This window comes from Rhinolophus sinicus, chromosome 3, assembly GCF_057876585.1.
Source record: "Rhinolophus sinicus isolate RSI-liver-muscle chromosome 3, RSI-T2T, whole genome shotgun sequence".
Lineage (NCBI taxonomy): Eukaryota > Metazoa > Chordata > Mammalia > Chiroptera > Rhinolophidae > Rhinolophus > Rhinolophus sinicus.
The window spans coordinates 57,455,763-57,478,859 of NC_142503.1; the positions used below are offsets into that span (position 1 = coordinate 57,455,763).

Below are 23,097 nucleotides of genomic sequence, written 5' to 3' on the forward strand. Positions count from 1 at the left end.
TTACCAGTCTTTTTGTGAATGCATTTTTATTACACTTGGGTAAGCAAGTATAGAATTGCTGGGTTAAGTATATTTTTAGTTTTATACAAAATGCTAGAACTTTTTATGGTTATATCATTTCTAATGTGGCTGTACCACAATGTATGAGCGTTCCAGATGCCTCACATCCTTGCCAACATTTTGGTGTCAATTTTTAATTTTACCCATTCCAGTAGGTATCTAGTGGTATTTCATTGTGGTATTAATTCGCATTTTCCTGGTGATAAACAATGTTGAGTGACACATCTTTGAAAATAATAAGTGAATGGAAGCCTGTCTCTGAACAGACTGTTGGTGGGGGAGAAAAAGTCTCTAGTAAGAAATTAAAAGCTGGAAAAACTGCGGCCTTCCATTTCCTGTCCAAATGAAGTTAACAGGGACCAGATGTACTCTTCTATCTTACAGAACTAAAACACTCAACAAAATACATGAAAAAAGTTTTCAGATTTTGAACAGGCAGCACAGGATAGTGATGCCTAAAAATTATGAGGTAAAGTTTGACTGCTCCAGCTTACTGAGTGAAGGATCTAAGCCACAGCACAGGAAAGACCTGAAACTGAAATGAGAATCCAGTTGAGAAGAGCATCCGAAAGGAGAGCACAGAGAGAGCTCCTGATATTTGGCAGAGGGTTCCTTCTTCACGTCTTCAGCTGAGTTCTGATCAATAGATGCATCTGAAATTACCCAATGTTGTGTGAAGAACCAACAGAAAGGAATAAGCAGAACAATCCTTGGGACTCAACCGGGTAGTTATAGTTCCTGTTCCCACCAGACAAAGTGAGAAAACTTTGTAATAACACATGGGGCATTGGTGGGGTACTCAGAAGGATCTTTATTTCTTCAGTAGTGGGTAAAAATTAGTACGCAATTAAAGGCTGCTCTTCAAAGTAAGCCTCAAAAAAATCAAAACCATCTCCTAGGTTTCCTAGTAAAATAACTGCATTCCAGAACAAAACTCAGGAATATTTTTAAAAAGTACAAAAACATCCAGTACCCAACAAGGCAAAATTCAGTGCCTAGCATCCAGTCAAAGATTTTCAAGAATGCAAAAAAGCAGGAATATACATGTGACCCATAATGAGAGGAAAAATCATTCAATACATAGCTCCAAATGACACAGAAGATAAAATTAGTAGACAAGGACAATGTATCTATCAGCTATTGTAAATATATTTTGTATGTTCAAGAAAGTAGAGGAAAATATGAACATGTTAAAGAGAAACATGGAGGAAATAAAAAAGACCCAAATTGAATTTCTAGAGATTAAAGAAATAAAGGTCTGAGATGAAAAATACACGAGATAAAATTGAACATCGCATTAGACATGCCACAAAAAATTAGTGAAATTCAACACATAGCAATAAAAGCTATCCAAAATAAAGCAGATAGGAAAAAAAAAACTGGAAAAAAAAATAGTGTCAATGATTTGTGGGACAAATTCAATTTAATAATGACAAAATTTTTTTTATTGTATTACCAGCCAGCAACAAATACAGCTGAATAACTATAAACGCAGTACTTCTACATTCACAAATGGAGTGAGAAGACCAGAAAATAATTTTCTACTTAAAATGATAAAACTGAAATCCACTACTTCTGCCAAGAATTTTAATATTCTCAAGTAGAATCAATACGTAAAGAGACAAAGAAAACTATTATCAAATTTACTGCATATGTCTGATCGTGTAATTAGAAAGCCTTTTATGCTTAACCCAGGTACTATTACATAACATTTTATGTAACCATCCTAACTTTCAAGAATCTAACACCCTTTTCTTTCAACACATTCTTCTGCAGAAAGAGCTGTCAAAAAATTATTGTAAAAGCAAACAATGCACTACAACTGCATTTCTACTTCTTTCCTCAGAATGGAAAATTTAAGTCTTTAACTCAAACTGAGATAAAAACCCAGGTATCTAAGAACCTCAGTGAACTCAGTACAAGAACAAAAGAAAACTATAACAAGAATCATATTAATTGCTACAGGTTCAGCACCTTTTCATGTGCTTTTGGTCAACTGTAAAGTGTCTGTATCACCAACAACATTCCTGTCTCAGGTTTTGCGAATATTTTATCTCAAGCTATGATTTTCTTAAAAGGGTTTTTGACGAGTTTTTAATTTCTATGAAATTGCTTTTATCATTAAAATAAATTTTATAATTACGTGTCCTAAGCAACCTCTGTCAACCCCTAAAATCATCAAATATTCTATTAAGATTTCTTCTAAAACCTTTATGGTTTTAGCTTTTACAATGAGGTATATGGTCCCCGTGAATTAATTTTTGTGTAGTATGATGTAGGGATTGAGGCTCATTAAAATGTGGATATACAATTATTCTAGTGCCAACAGTTGAAATGACTGCTTTCCCCCATTGTTGCAATGTTGCTTTTAAAATTTTACCAGTAAATTAAATATTTTTAATAATTAACATTTTAAAATAATTTTTTTTTTTCTTATAGTTCAGTTCTTTCTCATATTGAAATTTGGTTCCAACAGACTATTCAGTTGACAGATTATTAACTTTAGACATAAGCCACTTATCCAAAACAGGTATGCGGACAACCTACTATAATAGAAATTTAAATACGTAGAAAAAAATTACGTCATGTTCTAAAGAACTGTTAAAACTAGAAATGAAAGAACAAGTAAATATGCATATAAACATAATTACAATAATTTCTATATCTTACCATTGCTACTTGTTTAACATAATTCTACTAACATGGTTTCATTTATTTAGTCTTTTGGAATTTTCTATTTATAAGTATAAATTGTTATACTATAGAACTATAGAAAGAAAAATGCAACCCAAATAAACAAAATAGCTGTTAAAACTAATTTTTGTAGCGCTCTATTTAAGAAAAATACATCTCCCTCATTTTCAATACTTCAATGGGTACTTAATATACTCAAACTGTTATATACTTGAAATTTTGAGGTTATTAATCCAAATTTGTCCTCAGTCATGTTATCCTTTGAGTAATTACTTTAGTGTAACTGATTATCTGACATATTAAAGAGCAGTGGGTAAAATTTATCTGCCAAATAGACAAAACATATTGCTTTAGGGTCTTACAACTCTTTTGAAACCCTCTGGGTCTTTAAAGGTTCTACAGAAATAAAATGTAAACATGTCCGAGTTAAATTAAAAAGTACTTGACAAAGAAATTATAAAAATGGACTCATGAGATTATATTTGTTGCATGCTTTACTGTTCATTAGTAAACAAACAACATTTAATTCGATGGCTATAATCCTTCCTGTACAACAGGACAAATACAACTTGGTTGTACAAAACCACCAAGCCAAAAAACAAAAAACAAAAAACTCTCTGATCCATTAAAGATATGCCCATCCAACATAAATAAGTGTATTGCTAAACGAGTCCCTTAATAATACTTAATAATATTCCTGTACAATACAACAGGAATAGGAGAACACATAATATTGTCATCATTTAAAAAATAACTTTATTGACCTCACAATTAGCAAAGCCCATGCAATCAGGGTGTTTTGTCAATCAAAGAACTACCATGATATAAGTAAGGGGAAAAAAAGTATGATGGTCCTCATTTCCTTCAAGTTGTTACTCAGAAATCACCTTCTCAGTGAGGCTTTTCCTCGATACTCTATTTGAAAATTTAACTTTATCCCTCATATCCCCCCTTCCCTGATTCCCCTCACCTTCCACTAATCCGATCTTATCACTAACATGTCCTATATTTGACTCATGTTTATCTTTGTTTAATATCTGCACTCCCCCACTAGACTCTAAGCTCCTGGAGGGCAGGGACTGTGATGTTTTGTTCACTGTTCTATCTAGGGCAGTCTTTGGAACATTAAAGGCACTCAAATATTTATTGTACAAATAATGAAATGAGTACAAACAAAAATATTCCTGGAGAAAACACTCTTTTGAAGTCATTTTCAGAATGTCTTCCAACTAACATGAAGCCATTCCTGAAGCCAAAAATAGCAATTCATTTTTCTCATGTTAACACAAAGCAGATTTAGAAAATATGTAGCCATACATTTAATGTAAAATCAATTTTACATGATAAAACTGAGGTCAACAGTGATAATACAATTGTATTTAATTAGTATAAGTTGAATACCTAATAAGTGCAAAAAACAATTATAGGCAGAAATGGTATAAGAGAGGTTTCTTGATTCTTAAATTAACATTCTGTCCACAAAATTATGCTGCAATATGATTTGGGATAATGAAGTCTTTTGCCAAATGCGAGAATAGAGGGGAATAACCACGTATAGGCAGTTATAAAAAAAAATAATAATAAAATAAACACCCAAGCCAAAAACAAAACAAAACAAAAAACCAACTCTCTGATCCATTAAAGATAGGCCCATCCAACATAAATAAGTGTATTGCTAAAGGAGTCCCTTAATAACAAAAGACAAGCATATGCACAGGTTATATCTGGTTTTACTTTTTTTGTTATAAACAAAAACATGTGAAAATGTTTAACATTTTAAAGAATGAAAAGATTGACATTAGCCTGACCATCCTTAGTGTTCACGTCAGACATAAAACAGCAAGGCATATAAACAGCACAGCTATAAACCCAAGTTATAGACATAATGAGATGAGTGGGAGTTAAAAGATGAGATTGCCTGACTATTTGAGACACTGGGTTCAAGCTCTAGTATCATAAGTATGTTTAAATCTGATTCTTTAAGCTACCTAAAGCTCTGTGAAGACACAAGATGATCCACATTCAAAAATCACTTAGCTTTATTTTGCTGAATAGAGCCATATACTACCATGATACACCATTTTCAATTATGAGATGGCTCAGAAAGTGTGTATGAATTCAGAGAATGTTGAGACCCTATGCTCTGCAGTACTGAGAATTTAAGCTTTCATTTGAAAGAATAAAATCTATCCAGTGAAGTTTCAATTATAAATTTCATAATGAATTCTACTTATTGCTTCCTGGACCTATCAATTCCATTAATGGATGAATATCTCTTCTGAATCATAACTCAGGAAGAAATGTTACTATATTATCAATGATATTTATTATCAGAAACAATAAGACAATGAGCCCATTCTATTTGGATGCATCGGTCATTTATACACAGCAATTGGAATTCTGGGGAAAATACCACAGATAATCAACATGTATAGGGATATTAAGATAAAATTATATGCTTTTTATTTCAGACAAACCAATGGGGGGAGGAGGGAGAATAGAGCTCTGATTTTTATAGCGCAATGGGCAGCAAGGGGAAGAAGAAACAAATTATCAAATAAAACTCCACAAATCATACAAAATAAGATTTTAAGAATTCCCAGGTAATTTCACAAAAATATATAATAAAAGTAACTGACTGCTGAAGCATATTATGTTGACTAGAGTGTAATATGAAAAATAAAATAATTCTACGGATGTAATTTAGGCTATTAAAATATTATTTGGAATTACTTTGCAACACATACATGTAGCAAATCATTATGTTATACATCTAAAGCCAATACAATGCTATAAATCAATTATATCTGAATTTTAAAATATTTGGTTTACATAAAGTACAAACCCTTTTGCACTTAAAGAACATAAATCTTGGTACAGAGACAAGATGCATAAATAAACCAGTTAGTAGTTATAACCATCATTCTCTTCAAATTTGCTTTTAAAGGCTAAACAAACAAAATAAGAAACCAAACCCATTACTTAAATTAATGTGCAGCTTGTGTAAGTTCAGTATACTTAGGGAGAATTCAAGTTTGAAAAGTATAAGTCAATAGTATTTTAGAAATGTATGTTATTCCATCCAATAATGCTATGTCTCTTTTCCATATATAAATCCACTGTGCAATCTTTGAAACTCAAAATAATTTTAATTATAATTTTAAAAATGTAGTTTTTAAATAAGAATGGTTATAAATATCAGGTGAGAGATTCTTTTCAAGTCCAACACATGAGAATTTTCACATAAAATGTCATACTTTGCTGTTATCTTGTTATAAGATACTTATATTTTACTGATGCTGATATATCTTCAGATATATTTGGCATGAATGCTTCTTTTGGAAATACACATGAAGTATCATTAGGCTATAGTGACAATTCATTTCAACCAGAATTTTATCCAACTTAAACACTTATTATTCAGACTTTTAAAATAGCAACTATTTTAAAAATATTTAATCTATACTAAAAGATAGGAATTTGCTGCATTGAGATTATTCAAATGAAAGTGAACCATGAGTCTTGCAAGTAATTCCAAAAGAAGTTTCAAAATTGTTTTCCAGTAGTGATAACAGCACTGAAATATAAAATATATCCTCTAAAGACAGTTATATGGAAGAACATTTATTTATAAACTCTACCATTTGTTTAAAAAATAAACAAACATGTTTATCTCAGATCCATTCCCATTAAAATTGTAACCTTCATTTTGGGTTTAGATGTAAAAAGCATGAAAAACAATTTTACAAGTTTTTAAACTTTCGTTTAAATTTTTCAATCAAATTCTATTTCTGGACTATAAAATAAAAATTCAACATTTCCAATTCTAGACACTACAGATGTAAAACAAGTCCTAATTAATACGATTTAAATGATACCTGTAGGTATGTTTAGAGTGGGAAGGGTTCTGATTTTTGAAAATGAGAGAAAAAGAATTTTTATTTGGGAGAAATCACCTATTTATAAAATATAACTACTCTCACACAGGTAACACAAACAAATTGCTTGCTCTAATGAACTTTGAAAATGTATTTTAATCTCATTCCAAAAAGAAAGAAAAGTTCTAGATACAAATACATCTCATTCAATCATGTTTTAACATACATTCAGCAACTTAAAATATTATAAGGATCCAATATTTTCATCTTTTATAATCTCCATATATTATATATTTAATATATAATATATACAATACATACAAGTAGTCAGCAGGATTACAAAGGAACTTTCTAAAAGTTTGATCAATATTGATAAATATTTTCAGATTAAAAAGAACTATTTAGGATCATAAAATAAAATAAAACATGGGAGGCCCAAACCTCACAGCAAGACTGCAAATGTTCCATATAGCCAATCATTTTAAAAGATCCTTCAAGTTGGATAGAATACATTTTAAAACAATACTCTTGCTACTTTCAAGCAGCAGTACTTATAGATATCAAGCATGTACATCTCCATTAAATTTAAAATTACTATGCAGCTTTCTTTACTGTAATATACAGTAGCTATTTCTTCATTTCTGTTGGATTTGTTGTTGTTGTTTGCAGAGTATGACTAATAATTACCAACAGAAGCGATTTTAGTTCTTCTCCCCCCTCTAAAACATGGCTCAGTTTGAAGGTTGTTCTATAGGCAGCCACATGAATATTAAAAGTACCTTAATACCATTTAGAGCAATCAGTCAATAACTGGAGTTATATGAAAACTTTCAAAGACTGCTGGAGGTTTCTGTAAACCAAGGTAATCAGAAGTATTACCCTGTGGATAGACCTCTCACATCAGTTAATACAAGGAGTTAAAATTCCAATGCCACAGTATAGCACTTAACAATCTATTCTGTAATTTTCCATATTATACCATTAATTCACCCTGAGAATACAGAGGAAGCATTTCAAACAAGATATTCTGATATGTTTTTTTTTTTCCTTTGTACTTGCTTTCTTCTGGTTTTTGTCAGCCCTTCAAGGGCACAAATATGTGAATCCAAAGTGTGACTTGGATATTCATTTTTGTTAACCGAGAGTCACGCCACAGTGAGATATTGGTGATAGAAAAGCCCAAAAAGGCTTGTAGAAAAGAGACAAGCAGCAATCCACCAGGTCAGAAAAGACAAAAGTCCTCGAAAAAGCAGAGGAGTGAAAATGTTTTTTAAGCTGCTCAGTGCCACTGTTACTTGTGTAACAGTTACCTTCATCTTCCCATCAGCAGAGGGTAATTCATGGTAAACAGAATTGGAGGGTAGACCAGTATCCACTGGCAAGGTAGAAATAGATTCTGGATAAATGCCCCAGGAATGATTACCTAGAAAATTCAAGACACAAATAAAACTTGAAGATTAACTAATTCCGAAGCTTCTTACTAAAAAAGTTAATAAATTCTTTAATTCATATTTGAAATTAAGAATAAGAAATTTAGTGCTTATGTTAAAAATAAAGTAAAATAATAATCTTTCTATGTACCTGTTAAAAAATTCACTTAACTTGACCAGACTACAATCTGGCCCCTTCAGTAAAAGTACAGATAAAAGCTACAAGTCTAATTTACTTTTAATAACTGCATAAAATCGGACAAAATAATAAAAACAATTTTTCCTTGTATAATACATGAATCAACTAATTCTCCTGAGTGGCGGGGACAGATTCAATAACTTCTACTTAGAATTCTTTTCTTCCTCTAGAATATCAGAGTAAATTTCTTCCTCAGAAATCAACTATGATTTCAATGTGAGAGGCTATTAATAGCTTGCAGAATTTTTTTCATGATATATTTTTCAATGTTGGATAGGATATGAATCATATAATTTACAATTGAGATACTCCTTATGTTGCATAGATTCCTAAAGGACATTTACATCTAACATTAGCTCTATGGTATCTACTAAACTCACCCCAAAAATACTTTTAAGTTCCTTTAGCTCCTTAACCCTCCCCACTGGCACCAAGGGAAACGATCAATACAATAATGGATAGTTCCTGAATAAAACCACACAAAGACTTGATAGCTTAGCGAACACTTATAGGAGAACTTGGTTCTTCCACACACAAATCTTTACTCTTTCAACATAAGTTATCTATAAAGCAGACCTCACCAAAGGATTCTGTAGTTCATATAAGTTTATAAGTACCTTGTAATAATTTAAATGTTAGGCACTAACAAAATCTTAAATCATCCTTTCATAACACAAAATAAGATCAACAGTGCTCACTCCAGTTACTCAGTAAATTTGGAAATTAACCTTTAGCAAACAATTCTTATAAGTAAAGCATAACTTTTAAAAAACATGGGCCTGAGTTTTCAAAATCAAGCTGAGGAGCCAACTTCTACAGCCAGAAGTTTCTCATGTTTCCTCTTAAAACTTTTAAAGAGGGAAACAATTATAAAAGGCATTCTTCTTTCTAGGTAACAAAAGGCATTATTAATTATAGATAGAAAATAAAACAACATGTTTCCCAGTTGCCAGGGCATGCCTACCTAGTGTTTTCAAAAGCAGAGTTGTGTGAAGCAGCATTACCAGAGGTGCCACATACTGCAGTGCAATGACACAAAGGTAATAAAAGACTCGAGCCACCTGCAACCAACAACATTCTTAAGTGTCTAATATGGCTGACATGTTATGAATAAATTAAATTTTCATATAATTGTCAAACTCAATTGCTTAAGAGATAAGTAATCCTTTCATAAAAAGGAAGCTAAACGGTAATAAGTTTTCACTTCATTTTAAATTCCCCTAAACTGACTTCAGAAAGGCTCAGTTTGAAGAGAAGTTTTTTAAAATGTGAAAATATTAAAGTAAATTTCTTAAAAAATAGTTCTTAAATGACGAACATCAATTGGAGAAAATACTAAAATTTAAATGGTATACGAGGTCTGGCAATTAAGTTCACGAACTCATCCTAGAAAAAGCACTACATAACCTCACTGCTGAATATCACTATGGTCACCTTAAGAAGTACTCCCCTTGGGAAGCCATACATTTATGCCAGAGCCTAGTCTGCCCTTCAAAGCAATTTTGGAATACTTTTTCTGGAATGGCCAACACACAGCTGTCATCGTATTACCCTTGATGTCCTGAATGTTATCAAAATGTCTTTTCAATAGTTCCTTTATCTTCGGGTAAAGAAAGAAGTCATTGGGGGCCAGATCAGGTGAGTAGGGAGGGTGTTCCAATACAGTTATTTGTTTACTGGCTAAAAACTCCCTCATAGACAGAGCCGTGTGAGCTAGTGCATTGTTGTGATGCAAGAGCCATGAATTGTTGGTGAAAAGTTCAGGTTGTCTAACTTTTTCATGCATCCTTTTCAGTACTTCCGAATAGTGAACTTGGTTAACTGTCCAGTTGGCACAAATTCATAATGAATCATCCCTTTGATATCAAAACAGGTTAGCAACACTGTTTTGACTCTTAATTTGAATAGAAGGAACATTTTTGGTCGTGGAGAATTGGCTGACTTCCACTGTGCACTTTGATGCTTTGTTTCAGGGCTGTATTGGAACACCCATATTTCATCACCAGTGATAACACAGCCCAAAACATCATCTTGCCTCTCCAAAGGTCTTAGCAAACTTCTACTCTCCTTTGCTTTTGTTCATTGGTGAGCTCCTTCAGGACCATTTTTGCTCACAACTTTCTCATGCCAAGATTGTCAATTAAGATTTTCCTAACTGTTTCTCTATCAATGTTTACTTGGTCTGCTATGCTTCTTACAGTCAGCCAATGATTTTGACGCACAATTGGATGCATTTTTGCAATGTTTTCGTCAGTTCTGCTCGTTCCTGGCCGCCCTGACCTCTCTTCTTTAGGGACGCGTTCTCTCCCCTCAGAAAAATGTTTAATCCATTTGTACACTTCCGTTTTCTTCATGGCATTATCCCCATAAACTTGGACTACCATGTCCCTGATTTCACTTCTATTCTTGCCAAGTTTAACAAGAAATTTAATGTTTGTTCGTTCTCTAATTCAAGCCCAGACATTCTCGCGATAGCACACAAAAACACACAACAATGAATGCCACTCAGCAAGACACGGCCACACATCTACATGAAGACAGCTATGAGACACTGATATACCAAGGTTATGAAACTTTACCGAGCTGTTTGTACAGTGCTGCGGATGTAAGCGCATGGTAGCAATTTTGCTAACTTGTCAGACCTCGTATATTCACTTACATTTCAAATATAAAACACAATGCTAAAACCTCTAATGACAGACACCTAAAACATTTAATGAAATAATAGCAACAGAGTCATATATGAGCATAAACCCCTTATAAATAAAAACATTAAAATCCCCATCCTATATGAACATATTTACTGAGTTCAAATTACAGAAAGTATAAAAATACATAAAGAAAAAAAAAGAAAAAAAGTTGTTTGAATCTTGATAACCACTCCTAACTTATAAATCAGAGTCAAAAACAGGGGATCCAACTTCAATTCTCTAAAAAGAGATGATCAGGTTACAGGTCCAGTTCACTACAACAGTGAGTGGATTCCTAGCACTTTGCTTCTCTTGAAACTCCATTAAGTTAGATATTTACGTTTCATGTTCAATACTTAGAATACTGTTAAAAGGAATAAATGCAGTCACTGAAACTGGTATTTCCTACCTTTTAATTCATACAGGCTGGACAATATGTTGTAATGTCTTTCAAATTAATTAGGGGTCTCCCATTTTAGCAACAGTAGCCATTCCACAGCTTTGATACTTAAAACACTTAAGGCAAGGAGAGGAATTGAGACCCTTTATTCACTTAGCACCAAAATCAGATCAAGTTCTCTTTCGTATCTGTTTAAAGTTGTCCCATTTATTTACAATAAGAATATTATGAAATAAAATGACTATTAATGGAAACCAAATTCTTTTTTTCTTGCAACACAGTATTTGCTATTTTTCATTTTAACTATAGTTTAAAACTTACCATTTTCTGTAGCTCAACCGTACTTATTCGCCCTGCTTCTTTCTTCATCTGATGCACACATTTCTGGGCTAAGTTTAAGTAAGCTTGCAGGTGACTACGCATCATGGCCAATCGCAAAGCACACAGCAGGATTATTAACCAGAGTCGCAGGGTATCAAACGTAGCTTCTGTCATTCTACAGATCAAAAGGGTGACATGGTGCTCTCAAAGATCAAAATATGCCAGCATGCTAGTTATATGTGTGAGTGTTCACCATATAAGATGTAGGAAACCTACATTAGCTGGAGACGTAAACAAAAGTATCCCAATGTCACAGGCTTACCTATATAATACCCATATATATTCACTTGTATAACAGAACCAGATAGATAAATGCATCCTGAAAGTAAAGTAGTAACAGATATCTGGAAGAAAAAAGTAGAACAGTACTTGGGACCCTTCTCTACCTTCCTCCACGGGGGGAAGCGGAGGGGAAATGGTTGTGGAATGAAGAGAAGTTGGGTGCACTTACACTGGAAATTGCAAAAAAGAAAAAAGGAAGTAACAGGAGAGTGCCTAGCAAACTCTCAAGTCAATGACCCATATATTACTGGCTAAAGTTCTGTCAATCATCCAGATAGTTGGGTAGGATCTTTCAATCGCCTAAGTTCCTCACGATTCTGATACATTATGAAGAAATCAAATGCCTCCGATTCCTTTTCAACAAGTCACTTAACCTGCTACGTACATGCTGAAGCTGGCTCAGTTTCTGAGCAACTGCTCAAGGCTAAGGTTAGGACTCCAGATGAGATGTACCCTCAGGACACTTTTTTCAGAAACTAGACTACTGGCAAGGGCTCCTTAAAGGGTTTTACAAAGGTTAATTTCTGATGTCATTTGGGGTTTAATGTTTTTAAAGGACCATGGTTTCTGCTTTGCTAAAGGATTATATTGTGAGTAATTTGAAAATAATGACTACACCATGCTTGGCATCTAGTCTCATCTCTAGCACATAACAGGTACTTAATACATGACTGTTGAAATGTGTGGCGTGACCTGCCACAATAGGATCTGGAACTTACAAGGATCTCTCCTTCAAAATTTTAAGACCATGAGGATAGAATGGATGGCTACAAAAAAATAATGGGAAAAGATAAAACACCTTACAACATTTCTTCCTCAGACAGGTTGCATTACCACCCTTTCTTCGGTCTAACTTTAAGTAGTTAGGAAAGGAACTAAAACTACAATACAGACATTGCCTTGGGAAATAAAGTTGAAGAATAGTATAGGAAACAGAGGCAGCTGAAAAGAACATGTGAAAGTGTAGTTTTATATTTGAACTATTTATGAAATAGAGGTCAGAAATAGGGATGGAACAAAGGCTTTATTATGTGTATGCTCTCTGATTTCCTTTGACAAGGTCATTAGTGCACATGGATATAAAAATTCCAATGGAAAAGAACTGTTGGTTAGGTAGAATAAAGGCATAACTTTTTATCCATAACTTACATTTCCATTATAATAAACAATGACAGCAAGGAGACAGTCATATAAGACTGACAGTACGTTAAGAAGCAAAGCCACCCACAGCCTTGAGCTCTTCCAAGGGGCCTATAGACAGCATTGGTCCCTGGAGTTGTGCAACAAGGAGGCTTGACTGGTAGCATGCTGAAGACAGCTATTATCTAGGTTTTGAGATAATAGAATGATGGGAATGGAATAAAGCAGTAAACCAAAAAAATATTTGCTCAGTTTATGAGGAGTTAAGGATTTAGGATAATAGGCATTCAAGAATACCTTCTAATTCAGATTACTTAACTAGCTTCATAAAGATGTGGTAAATTGATCTGATGGAGTATCTCAGAGAAACCCTGAGCTGGGATAAAATATATAGGTAGAGAACAGGCAGAAGACATTTCTACAAATTTCTGAAGCCACTCTTAAGTTTCACTGTATATGCTGTCTTTTTGTTTTCTTCTTGCAATGTCACAAGCACACCTGGACTGTTCGCTCACATTTTATTTTTTTGATGCTAAATCAGAACACATGGATAGATTTAAATAAATTTCCAGCTTGTAACTGCATTATAACCATTTTGCTTCTGACTACAAATAAAGTCCTTTCCACAAACCATTCAGTCTATGTAACAGGAAAAACCTGTCACTTGTTTTCTTCTTCGTCTCATTCTCTTTGACTGACTGGCATCCATTCTTTCTCAATCTACCACGTGGACTGGATTTTTTAAAAAAATTCAATCACTTCTGTCTAATCACTTAATGTAATGGTCTGACAAATAAAAAATAGGATGGAGCAGAGAAAAAGCTGTAATTTTGAAGTGCTTATGAAACAGGTCAGAAATGGGGATGGGACAAAGGAAACAAAGCTATAGTAAGAGGATCCTAGGTCTTCATGTACAACCAAATTGTTCCTATAACTTAATATATACCCAAGGGGAAAATTCCATATCCCCATTTCTTTTAAGCATAGTATTTTAAGCATAGTATTTGCTACTAATTTGCACAATTTAGTTAGGGTGACAGTGAGAAATAAATGTTGGTATAACCACCAAATGCTTTATATATACCAAATCTGACCGAATAACCTTAGCCAAATTATTTAATTTCTGAGTCCATTATTTCAGCTATAAAATGAGATGAGAACAGCCATCACAAATAGAATTATTACAAGAATGAATGTGATAAAATATGTGAAGTAGCAATACCTAGCATAATAACTGGTGTACGATGGGTATATCATAAATGCTGGTTTCCTTGTTTTCCTAACTAAACTAAGGCAAATACAAAATCAGAAAATATTATTACAGGCGTATAAAATCTAAGTAATATGACCAAACTTCAAAGGACTGGGAATGCTTTCAGCATTAGACATGAGTTAGAAGTTTCTCTGAAATTTTTGTCTAGAACCCTAGATCCTTAGGATATACTTTTAAATAGTGAATCTGACAAATTAAAATTACCATCAAGGCTTATTTGCGTGGTGAAAAAACATTATGACTTCTATGAAAATTTCCCTAGTTCAATAAGATTAAGTCCTTAAAAAAAGAGTTATGGTCATCACTGATTATATACTCCAAGACAAATCTGTACCAGGATCTAAAAGAAATACATAATATAAAATGCATACTATGGAGTCAATGACTAGTCAAGGTTTTTTATTTTAATTTGCATGAGGCAAAGCAGTGAAAGAACATTTATTAAGCACTTACTTCCAGCTGGTTGCATTACATGTGTTCTTTAATTCCAATGATAACTTTGTGAAGTAGATACTATTATTTTCATTTTCCAGATGGGGAAACAGAGGCTCAGCAAACTTAAATAATCTCCCTCAAGTGACAATTTTAGTGAGTCTGAGAGTGGTTCAAACTGGGGTTTGAACAGTTGTATCGGAATTTTTCTATTACTCTAACATCATAGTTCCAAAAGGGTAATGAATTCACATATCAAGTAGAGTTATTAACACCTTTTAATAAATTGTTTGTTTCCTTGCCATCTTCTTTTGTTAAAATACAGTTGTCTAACTGAGGGAATATGACCTAATATTAGATAAAATATTAGGCATTATTTTTTAATTTTCATAGGTGTGACGACAATATTGCTATGTAGGAATATGCCTTTATTTGACAGAGGTGCGTATTAATTAGTAAAAATGTTATGCCTCTAATTTACTCAGAAAACTACATCAAAAATGAAACCAAAAAAGGGTGAAGCAAACATGTTAATAACTATTATAGGGGCTTCATATATGAATTTCCATTTATACTCATTTATTCCTCCATAATTTTCACAATTAAAAAATAAAAGAACTGCACGAAGTATCTTAAAAACAGACAAAATGACAATAGGAAAATGTCAGGTAACAAGTGGACATTAAGTGAAAATAACAAAAAAAACTTATGCGTATAAGATAATATTAATGCAGGGTAATAATCATTCAGATTCATTAATGAAGATCACAAAAGATTAAATGATAACCTGCAGTTTCAATTTTATAACACATCTTTCAGCATTTCTATTAAGTTTTAAAAATACATGTCCTAATATTCTCCTTAAAAAACTTAAATACAGTATATAACATTTTGGAAACAGTTTTGAGCTCATAATGAAACAGAAATTAGCCCTCAAACACCCATACTTACAAAGGGACACTTTCTTTACCCAATGGTGGGTTCATAATGTAGTCTTTGGTGATTGGTTTTACCCAGAGCAGAACCATAAATAAAGGTGCCAAGAAGTTGATATGAAGTAATGTTCTGAAAGTATGTAAGAAATAAACATAAAAATCCAGAAACAAAAGACAGTAATAAACTACAGAAACTTGGGAACTTACAAAATAAAGGCAAAACTGTTTTCAGTATTTTATATTTAAGGTACTACTGTCAACATTATTTTATATTTATCACTATCACTTAACATTGTTTTGAGCCCTTGCAAAACTACCTCATTATCTTAATTTTTCAGATGTGAACATTTAGATCCAGGAAAGTTTTAAATGACTTGCTTATGTCAATATTATAGGTTAGAGGCAGATCTAGCACTAAAATCTAAATCTGTTCCCTTCTAGTCTAGTGTTCTTTAACAAACTGCCCCATCTCCCTGATTTAATACATAGGTAAATGATTCTCTAACTTTACATAATCCAGTGAATTTTCAGTATGCAGTCTTTTGACACTTCTCAGTGTAGCTGAAACAAAATGCCTCCTTATTTTACAAGTAAAAGATAGTGATTAGCAAGGTCCATAATACTAGAAGGCATATGGCAGGTTGAACTTATTGCAACAACTTATCACTGAGGGACCCTTCAATATGTAATGATCATACACTGTATTATACCAGGGGTGTCCAAACTTTTTTCAACGTTTTTTACCAAGGGCCACATGCGGTAAAATACACAAACAGCCGGGCCACTCACTCGAGGTGAAGTACGTATTGCCTCACCTGGTTTATTTAAGTAAACTAAATATATTTTTGGAATTTGCTACGGGCCAAGTAACAATGGATTGCGGACCGCAGTTGGCCCACAGGCCGCAGTTTGGACACCCCTGAATTAGACATTGTTAAAATTATAAATGATTCACTTGTTTCTTCTTGATTATAAATATACCTGAAATTAATGTCCTTAACAAACCAAGGAAATTTACATTACTTCTAACAATGCAATATACCTAACACAGCAAAAGATTTCCGTTAACTATTGTCTCAAGTTTGTACCCTACAAAAACATGACTAGTAGGGATTTTTCTTATTTTAGAAAAAAGACAAATTTTTCAGATTATTTTACTATCATATACTGCTTTCATTATCAACCATACTTTCGGGCTCAACTGGAGGGTTGTAAACACACACACACACACACACACACACACACACACACACACATCAAAATATCACTACAGTGCAATTGATAGTAATCTATGTGAGGAAACGGAGCCAGATCAAGAAACCATGGACACCAGACAGGACAGGTGGAAGGAATTCTGGTTCTAAGCTCTGGCATTAAAGTAAGCAGCAGTGCCTGGCGATGGGGATGAGGAGAATGCTGCTCTTTGTGCCAGTCATGCTTCTCTCACAACAAAACTAGCTTGCCCAAACCCTATGTCAAGGCTGAGTCCTTCAACACATGGGGGCTACAATAAACTGAAAATAAATAAAACTCCAAATCCCCAATGGGGAAAAAAAATCTTAGAAAGAAGCCAAGTTTTACTGAAAAGGATGCTAAAATGTGCCCCACCCACCCCAAACCACCACTAAATGTTTTAAGTGTTTTTATAGTGATTCTTTCACCCCACAGGCTGGGGAAGAAAGCAGCAGTATTAGGGATGCAGTGTTGCTAGGGAACACTCTAGTATTAAGGAGCAGCCCACAGCGGTTTCAGTAGCTAGAGAAGGGCTCCCCTCCACCCACCCTTTCAGCTTATTTAAATCATAACACTGGGGTTAGAGGACTGAAGTGTGTATGTAGAGGAGGGGGGAGAACCAGGTTTTGTTTTAAAGGAAGCCATTAGAGAGAGGAATGATGGGAGAAAGGCAGGATGTAGCCAAGAGCATACTGAGTAAAAGGAGGAGAAAAAGAGGGATGGAGTGTATACTGGGAGTTGAGAATAACACACACACACACACACACACACACACACACACACACACACACAAAGCATATGTAAAAAAAAAAAGGGGGAAAAAACCAAAAAGACTATCAAAATTAAAATAAAGAAAAATGACATAAGAGAGATAAGAATGTTAAGAAGACTAGAGAATCATCAAGTATGAGGTTTTAAAGATCAGAAATGTTAGGAAATATGATCACGCAAACTTAATGACTATAAATACATATCAAAAAGGACTATTCTCAACTTGGGCTTATAGTGCAAAACAAAAGATGAGATGAGAATTTGGATCTGAATGTGAGTTGCAGATATAAACCTGTCATTCTGCCAAGGTGTCTACGTCAAGAAAAAAATAATACGTGACGACCACAAAGAATATACTAAATGGACTTTGAACGATATATATATATATATATATATATATATATATATTTCTCCATTTGAGAACTAAAATAGAATTTGATAATTAAAAGTAATCTGGTATTTGACATTGTACAGTATTAGCAATCCCCAAATAAAATAACGTATTACTTTAACAAGAGTCTTACAAATATCTTGTACGTATACAGATTTCACTTTCAAAAAAATTTTAAATAAAGTATTAAATTATTTAAATAAATTTATGTAAAATATTTTTAATTAAAATGTTCTAGTTTAAGAAAATTTCCATAGACCCAGTGGTAGAGATTACAATATCATAAAATTGACCTGTGAGTTAAAAAGAACTAAAATACTGGCTTTTCCATTTTAACAGATAAAAGAATTTAGTAATTGATATTATATTTTTTAAATACAGGACTTAAAATTTGTAAGTGAATAAAAGAAACTTGCTTATAGTAGAAAGAGGAAGTAGTGTGACATCAAATAGTTATTCATTAATTTTCAATACAATAATTTATGATTTCATTACAATAATATACCTTCATTAAGATGGAAAACATATATTTATCTGCATGTGCTTATGTACATTTTCCGCTTACTGTGTAATTTTTTCTGTTGCCAAATTCAGGGCATCCAGATGCATTTGAGCCAGCCGTAATCCAGGAAATGTCAAAAAAGCCCCAATGAGTGAACAGAAAATAGCCAGGAAAAATTTGAAAGTAAGTTTTGAAACAGGACCCCTAAAAATAAAAATTTTAAAACAGCTGATAAATTTTTAAAGGTAACTTTCTAGGAATTTCCTTTTTTCTAATCAATTGCTCTAAAAACCACAATAATATAATAAGAGTAATACAAAGCAAATGTTTACAAAAAGACTGCTCTTATTCAATTATCTATAACAGATTTTGGCAAAGTATAAACTAAATCAAGCATCTCTTTAGCCACATTTGTAACAATCCAACCTATATATTCAACACAGAATTTGATACGTTGGTATGACCCAGATATAAATTTAGTTTAATCTGTGGTGGTAGATGAATTAAATAAAATCAAATAACAATTCTATGGAAGATCCTAACTTTATACAAACGTAAAAATTACGAGCAAGAATATTTCTAAAAGTGACAGTCCTACTTGAAAAAGAACTCTTTTCACAGATTAAAAACAAAAAACTACTTATAATAAATACTGTTTTACTAAAATAGAAAAATTTAAATTTAAAATCATGCTTAATATTTTAAAAAACTTACTGAGATTCTAAACCTTGCTTTTCAAGAAACTGCATTGCGCTGTCTGAAAAATTTGTAAACCCTGTAGGGGAGAAAAAAAGTATTCTTATCATGGGTAAAATACAGGATCTTTTTTTGGAAATAAAATGCTAGAAAACAGAGCATCTTAAATTTTGAAGTGACTAGTTTAGTTCTTTCATGTGCTAATTAGTAAGCCATGTGCAATAAAATTTGGTTATTTGCAGGAAGTCTTTGAAAACAACCCTTTGATATTTGTACATTCCATGAGTGTGCATAAAATTTGCATTAAGATTTGCATCTCTATCTATGTGAGTAAACTTGAGCATTACAGAAACCTATTTAACTGTAAGGAAAAATGGGGAGGGAGCCACATTTCTGGGTAAAGGTAACAAAAAACAGCTCAAAGGAAAAAGGAAGAAAGATTTTACTTAATAATAATAATAAAGGTTAATTATTTAGAACATTACAGAATATGCACCTCACAGCTAATTTTAAAAACTTATCAGATATAAAACTTACTTAAATATCAAAGTCAAAAATATTAACACTAGATAAAGCAAAACTGATTTTTAAAGTTGTATGAAATTATTACCTGTTTCAAGTCCAAATTCCAGATAGTTTTCTGTTACAATCAAGACTGCCATTGCTTTCACGAAGAAAAAAAATCCAAAGGTAACACAGACTGATCTTTCACCACCATCTTTTACTTTAAAATAGTGTGTGGTTAATGAAAATAGAACTTTGCTGCAGAAGGAAAAGTTCAGGAAAAAAACCACAAATAACTTTGTGGGAGTTAAACACAACCATCTTTACAGGAATTGAACGCCAATAAAATTTGACTACATTTCTTTTGATTCTACAACATACTTATCTACAAGGCGGTTTTTGGAAGTAACTGAAAAACTAATGAAAATCTGAATAGTCTCCCAAGACACAGGCCATAGAAACGAAGCAAATCTAAGTGAAGTTTATAATATAATTAATGAAAGGTGCACATACACACATTAAGCTGTAATTAGGGAAGAACGTATTTCTAGTTTTTCTGACTCAAATTTTACTACTAGGTTATTACAGTGATTTTATGAAATAGGTTCTCAGTGACATGAAAAGCCAAGGTAGAGGTTATATCAGGGAACTATCTTTATTGGGCATGTTTCTCAAGTATTTATATTTAGAATTAAACACACAAACACAAATCACAGGAATCATCTGTAAATCATTCAATAACTCAAAATTTGACAATTACTGGTAGCTACTGGCAAGCAGTGGTAGAAAAACTAAGTATCCGGGATCACTATTTCACAGTACAATTAAACAAGACTCTAGAGTAAACAAGTTCCAGTTGAGTACTCAAAAGTAGCCAAAGGTTTGACATGCTGATCTATTAAAAAACATTACAATATTTTAATTGTATATGAAAATATTAAAGAGGTCACTTTATCTGAACTCTCTCCCACTAACTGATCAAATAAAGATCACATCAGTGGATGATCCAAATTAGAACTCAGATTTCCATCATACCAAACTGTCCTCCTTGAAAGTATAAACCCACCAAACAAAATAAGGTGCTTGGCAAAAAGATCTAGAAAAGCAATTTTTATAGAAACTCTAGGTCCAGTATGGAAAATAATAACAGCTGTCATTTAGTATTTGCCAAGTACTAGGCATGACCAATTAACTCATTCTATTCTCACATAGCCAGCTATTATCACTATTTTACAGATTTTTTAAAAAGTGTGGGACAGAGACTAAGTAACTTGCCAAGATCACACAGCTACATTACAGTCAGATGGGATTTAAATCTAGGCAGTCTGGATCCAGACTCTGTTCACTTATTATACTGCCTCTATAAAACTGTACATCTACAAAACTGTACATAAGTACAGCACCTAAGTTATGTGGTGGTTTAGCAGTTACCTACAAAAAATAGAGCTGCCATGACAGAAGTAAACAGTTCAAACATTCTCACAATCAGAAGACTATTCAGGAATGGCTGGGCAAGAGTAAGGACTTTCACCCTTACTCCTTAAAAGGAAGCCGTCCTTTGGTGTCCTATTTAAAAGGGGTTAAATAGTTATTACCTACTATCTATTATTAGGATGCTACCTAGAATACTGAATATGAATGTAGAGTCCCAGCTACTCTAGCTACAGGTACCTACCCTAAGTTAGCCAACCCAAAGGTAATAAAAATGTATGACTCTTTTTGGTATCTTTCAACTTAAAAATGGAAAATAAATCTCTACTTAAAAATGGAAATAAATCTCTACTAGAATGTAAACTCCAGGATACCAAGGATTCTTCTTTTGTTCACTGCTGTAGTTAGAGCACCAGGAAGTGCCCGGTGCATAGTAGGTACACAAGCAATCGGTGAAGAAATTCTGCCATGGAAATGTTTTACACAGCAGTTTAGGTAAGCTGAAATAGTACTAATTCTATACTGTAATGGTAAGTAAATCTTTTGAAGAATGATATAAAAAACAACACTGTTTCGCAGGCATAATATATTCTAAGTACAAAACAATACATAAAAGGTTTTAGTATACAAGCTGTTTTTATCGTCATTAACAAAAATACAAATTATTTACCACTCAGGGTTATAAACTTAAAGGATTTTCGGGTTTTATAAAGGATAAGGCTTTGTTTTCCTAAGGCTATGGATAGTTCCCACTTTAAAATGTCAACAAAAATAAAAAATAAAAAATCCACCGAACTACAGAATAACTCATCTTTACCCACCTATTCCTGGGGCAACCTGGCCTTGAGAACAATGTATGATGGGAAGTATCTTTATTAACCTTTTTTGGTCAAGCACCTCATTTATCAGTATCATCCCTTTTCCTGCCTTTCACTGTTCTCACAGTTAATTCCAATTTAGCTAAGCTCCCTTTCACACAAACCTGTACTTTTATTCAAATACCATCATTCAAGCAAAATACTTTCTCAAATTTGTTTCCCTAATTACTTATTAGCAGTAGCATTATGTTCCTTGAAAAAATTTTGGTCTTGTACGCTACATTACAGACCACATGAACTTACATGGGCTAATCTTGGCAGGGAGAGGGGGTCATTTATAGCATTATTTCTCTAAAAAAAAATGATTATTCTATTTCAATCTACATGTAAGTTGGAGGTACTTCCTGAAAACTGCTGTACTAGGAATTGGTTTCAACTTTTTAATATATTTCTTTATAGACTATTATAATATTACTTACAATGCTACATTCTATAACATACCAGATTTGCTTCTAAGACAAGACAAAACCAGATAATGAAAAGCCAGATGTAACCTCTGAACTTTTTGATTAAAGAGACCTCTGCATGTTTTCATATTTGTTATAATGAATATACGATATGCTTTAGGGTACATATAACTAGATATATATAAGAAAGCTTCAGCATACACCTTCTGAAGACATTTATCGGGTATGTTACTTTCATTCTAAATGTCTCCTTATATTCACCATAACTCAAGTCATATATATATATATATATATACAATACATACATACATATATATGAGTATATACCTATATATGTCAAGTATTTGAACAAATTCCTTATTTAATGTAAGAAATAAAACTAACAAACAAATACCATTGGTTTACAATTATTACCCCTATCAACTATTCAGCACCTTAATAAGATTATCTTGCCCAGTTTAACTCGGCAATACTCTGGTTCTTGAACAAT

General features: G+C 32.9%; 1 protein-coding gene across 4 annotated transcripts in view; it reads right to left on the reverse strand.

The window, feature by feature from the left end:
- Positions 1-5,057: 5,057 nt before the first annotated feature.
- Positions 5,058-23,097, reverse strand: part of TMEM161B (transmembrane protein 161B) — a 68,932-nt gene continuing 50,892 nt past the window's right edge. For 2 of the 4 annotated variants that reach the window (XM_019734237.3, XM_074328756.2), the window contains exons 6-12: positions 19,998-20,149; positions 19,406-19,466; positions 18,755-18,895; positions 15,811-15,924; positions 11,673-11,847; positions 9,226-9,322; positions 5,058-8,055 (exon numbers count right to left, since the gene is read on the reverse strand). In XM_019734237.3, the coding sequence (XP_019589796.2) occupies positions 7,778-8,055; positions 9,226-9,322; positions 11,673-11,847; positions 15,811-15,924; positions 18,755-18,895; positions 19,406-19,466; positions 19,998-20,149 (1,018 nt within the window). In that variant the 3' untranslated portion in view covers positions 5,058-7,777. The remainder of the gene's footprint in view (positions 8,056-9,225; positions 9,323-11,672; positions 11,848-15,810; positions 15,925-18,754; positions 18,896-19,405; positions 19,467-19,997; positions 20,150-23,097) is intronic. The other 2 variants (XM_074328758.2, XM_019734238.3) reach the window with 2 other exon arrangements.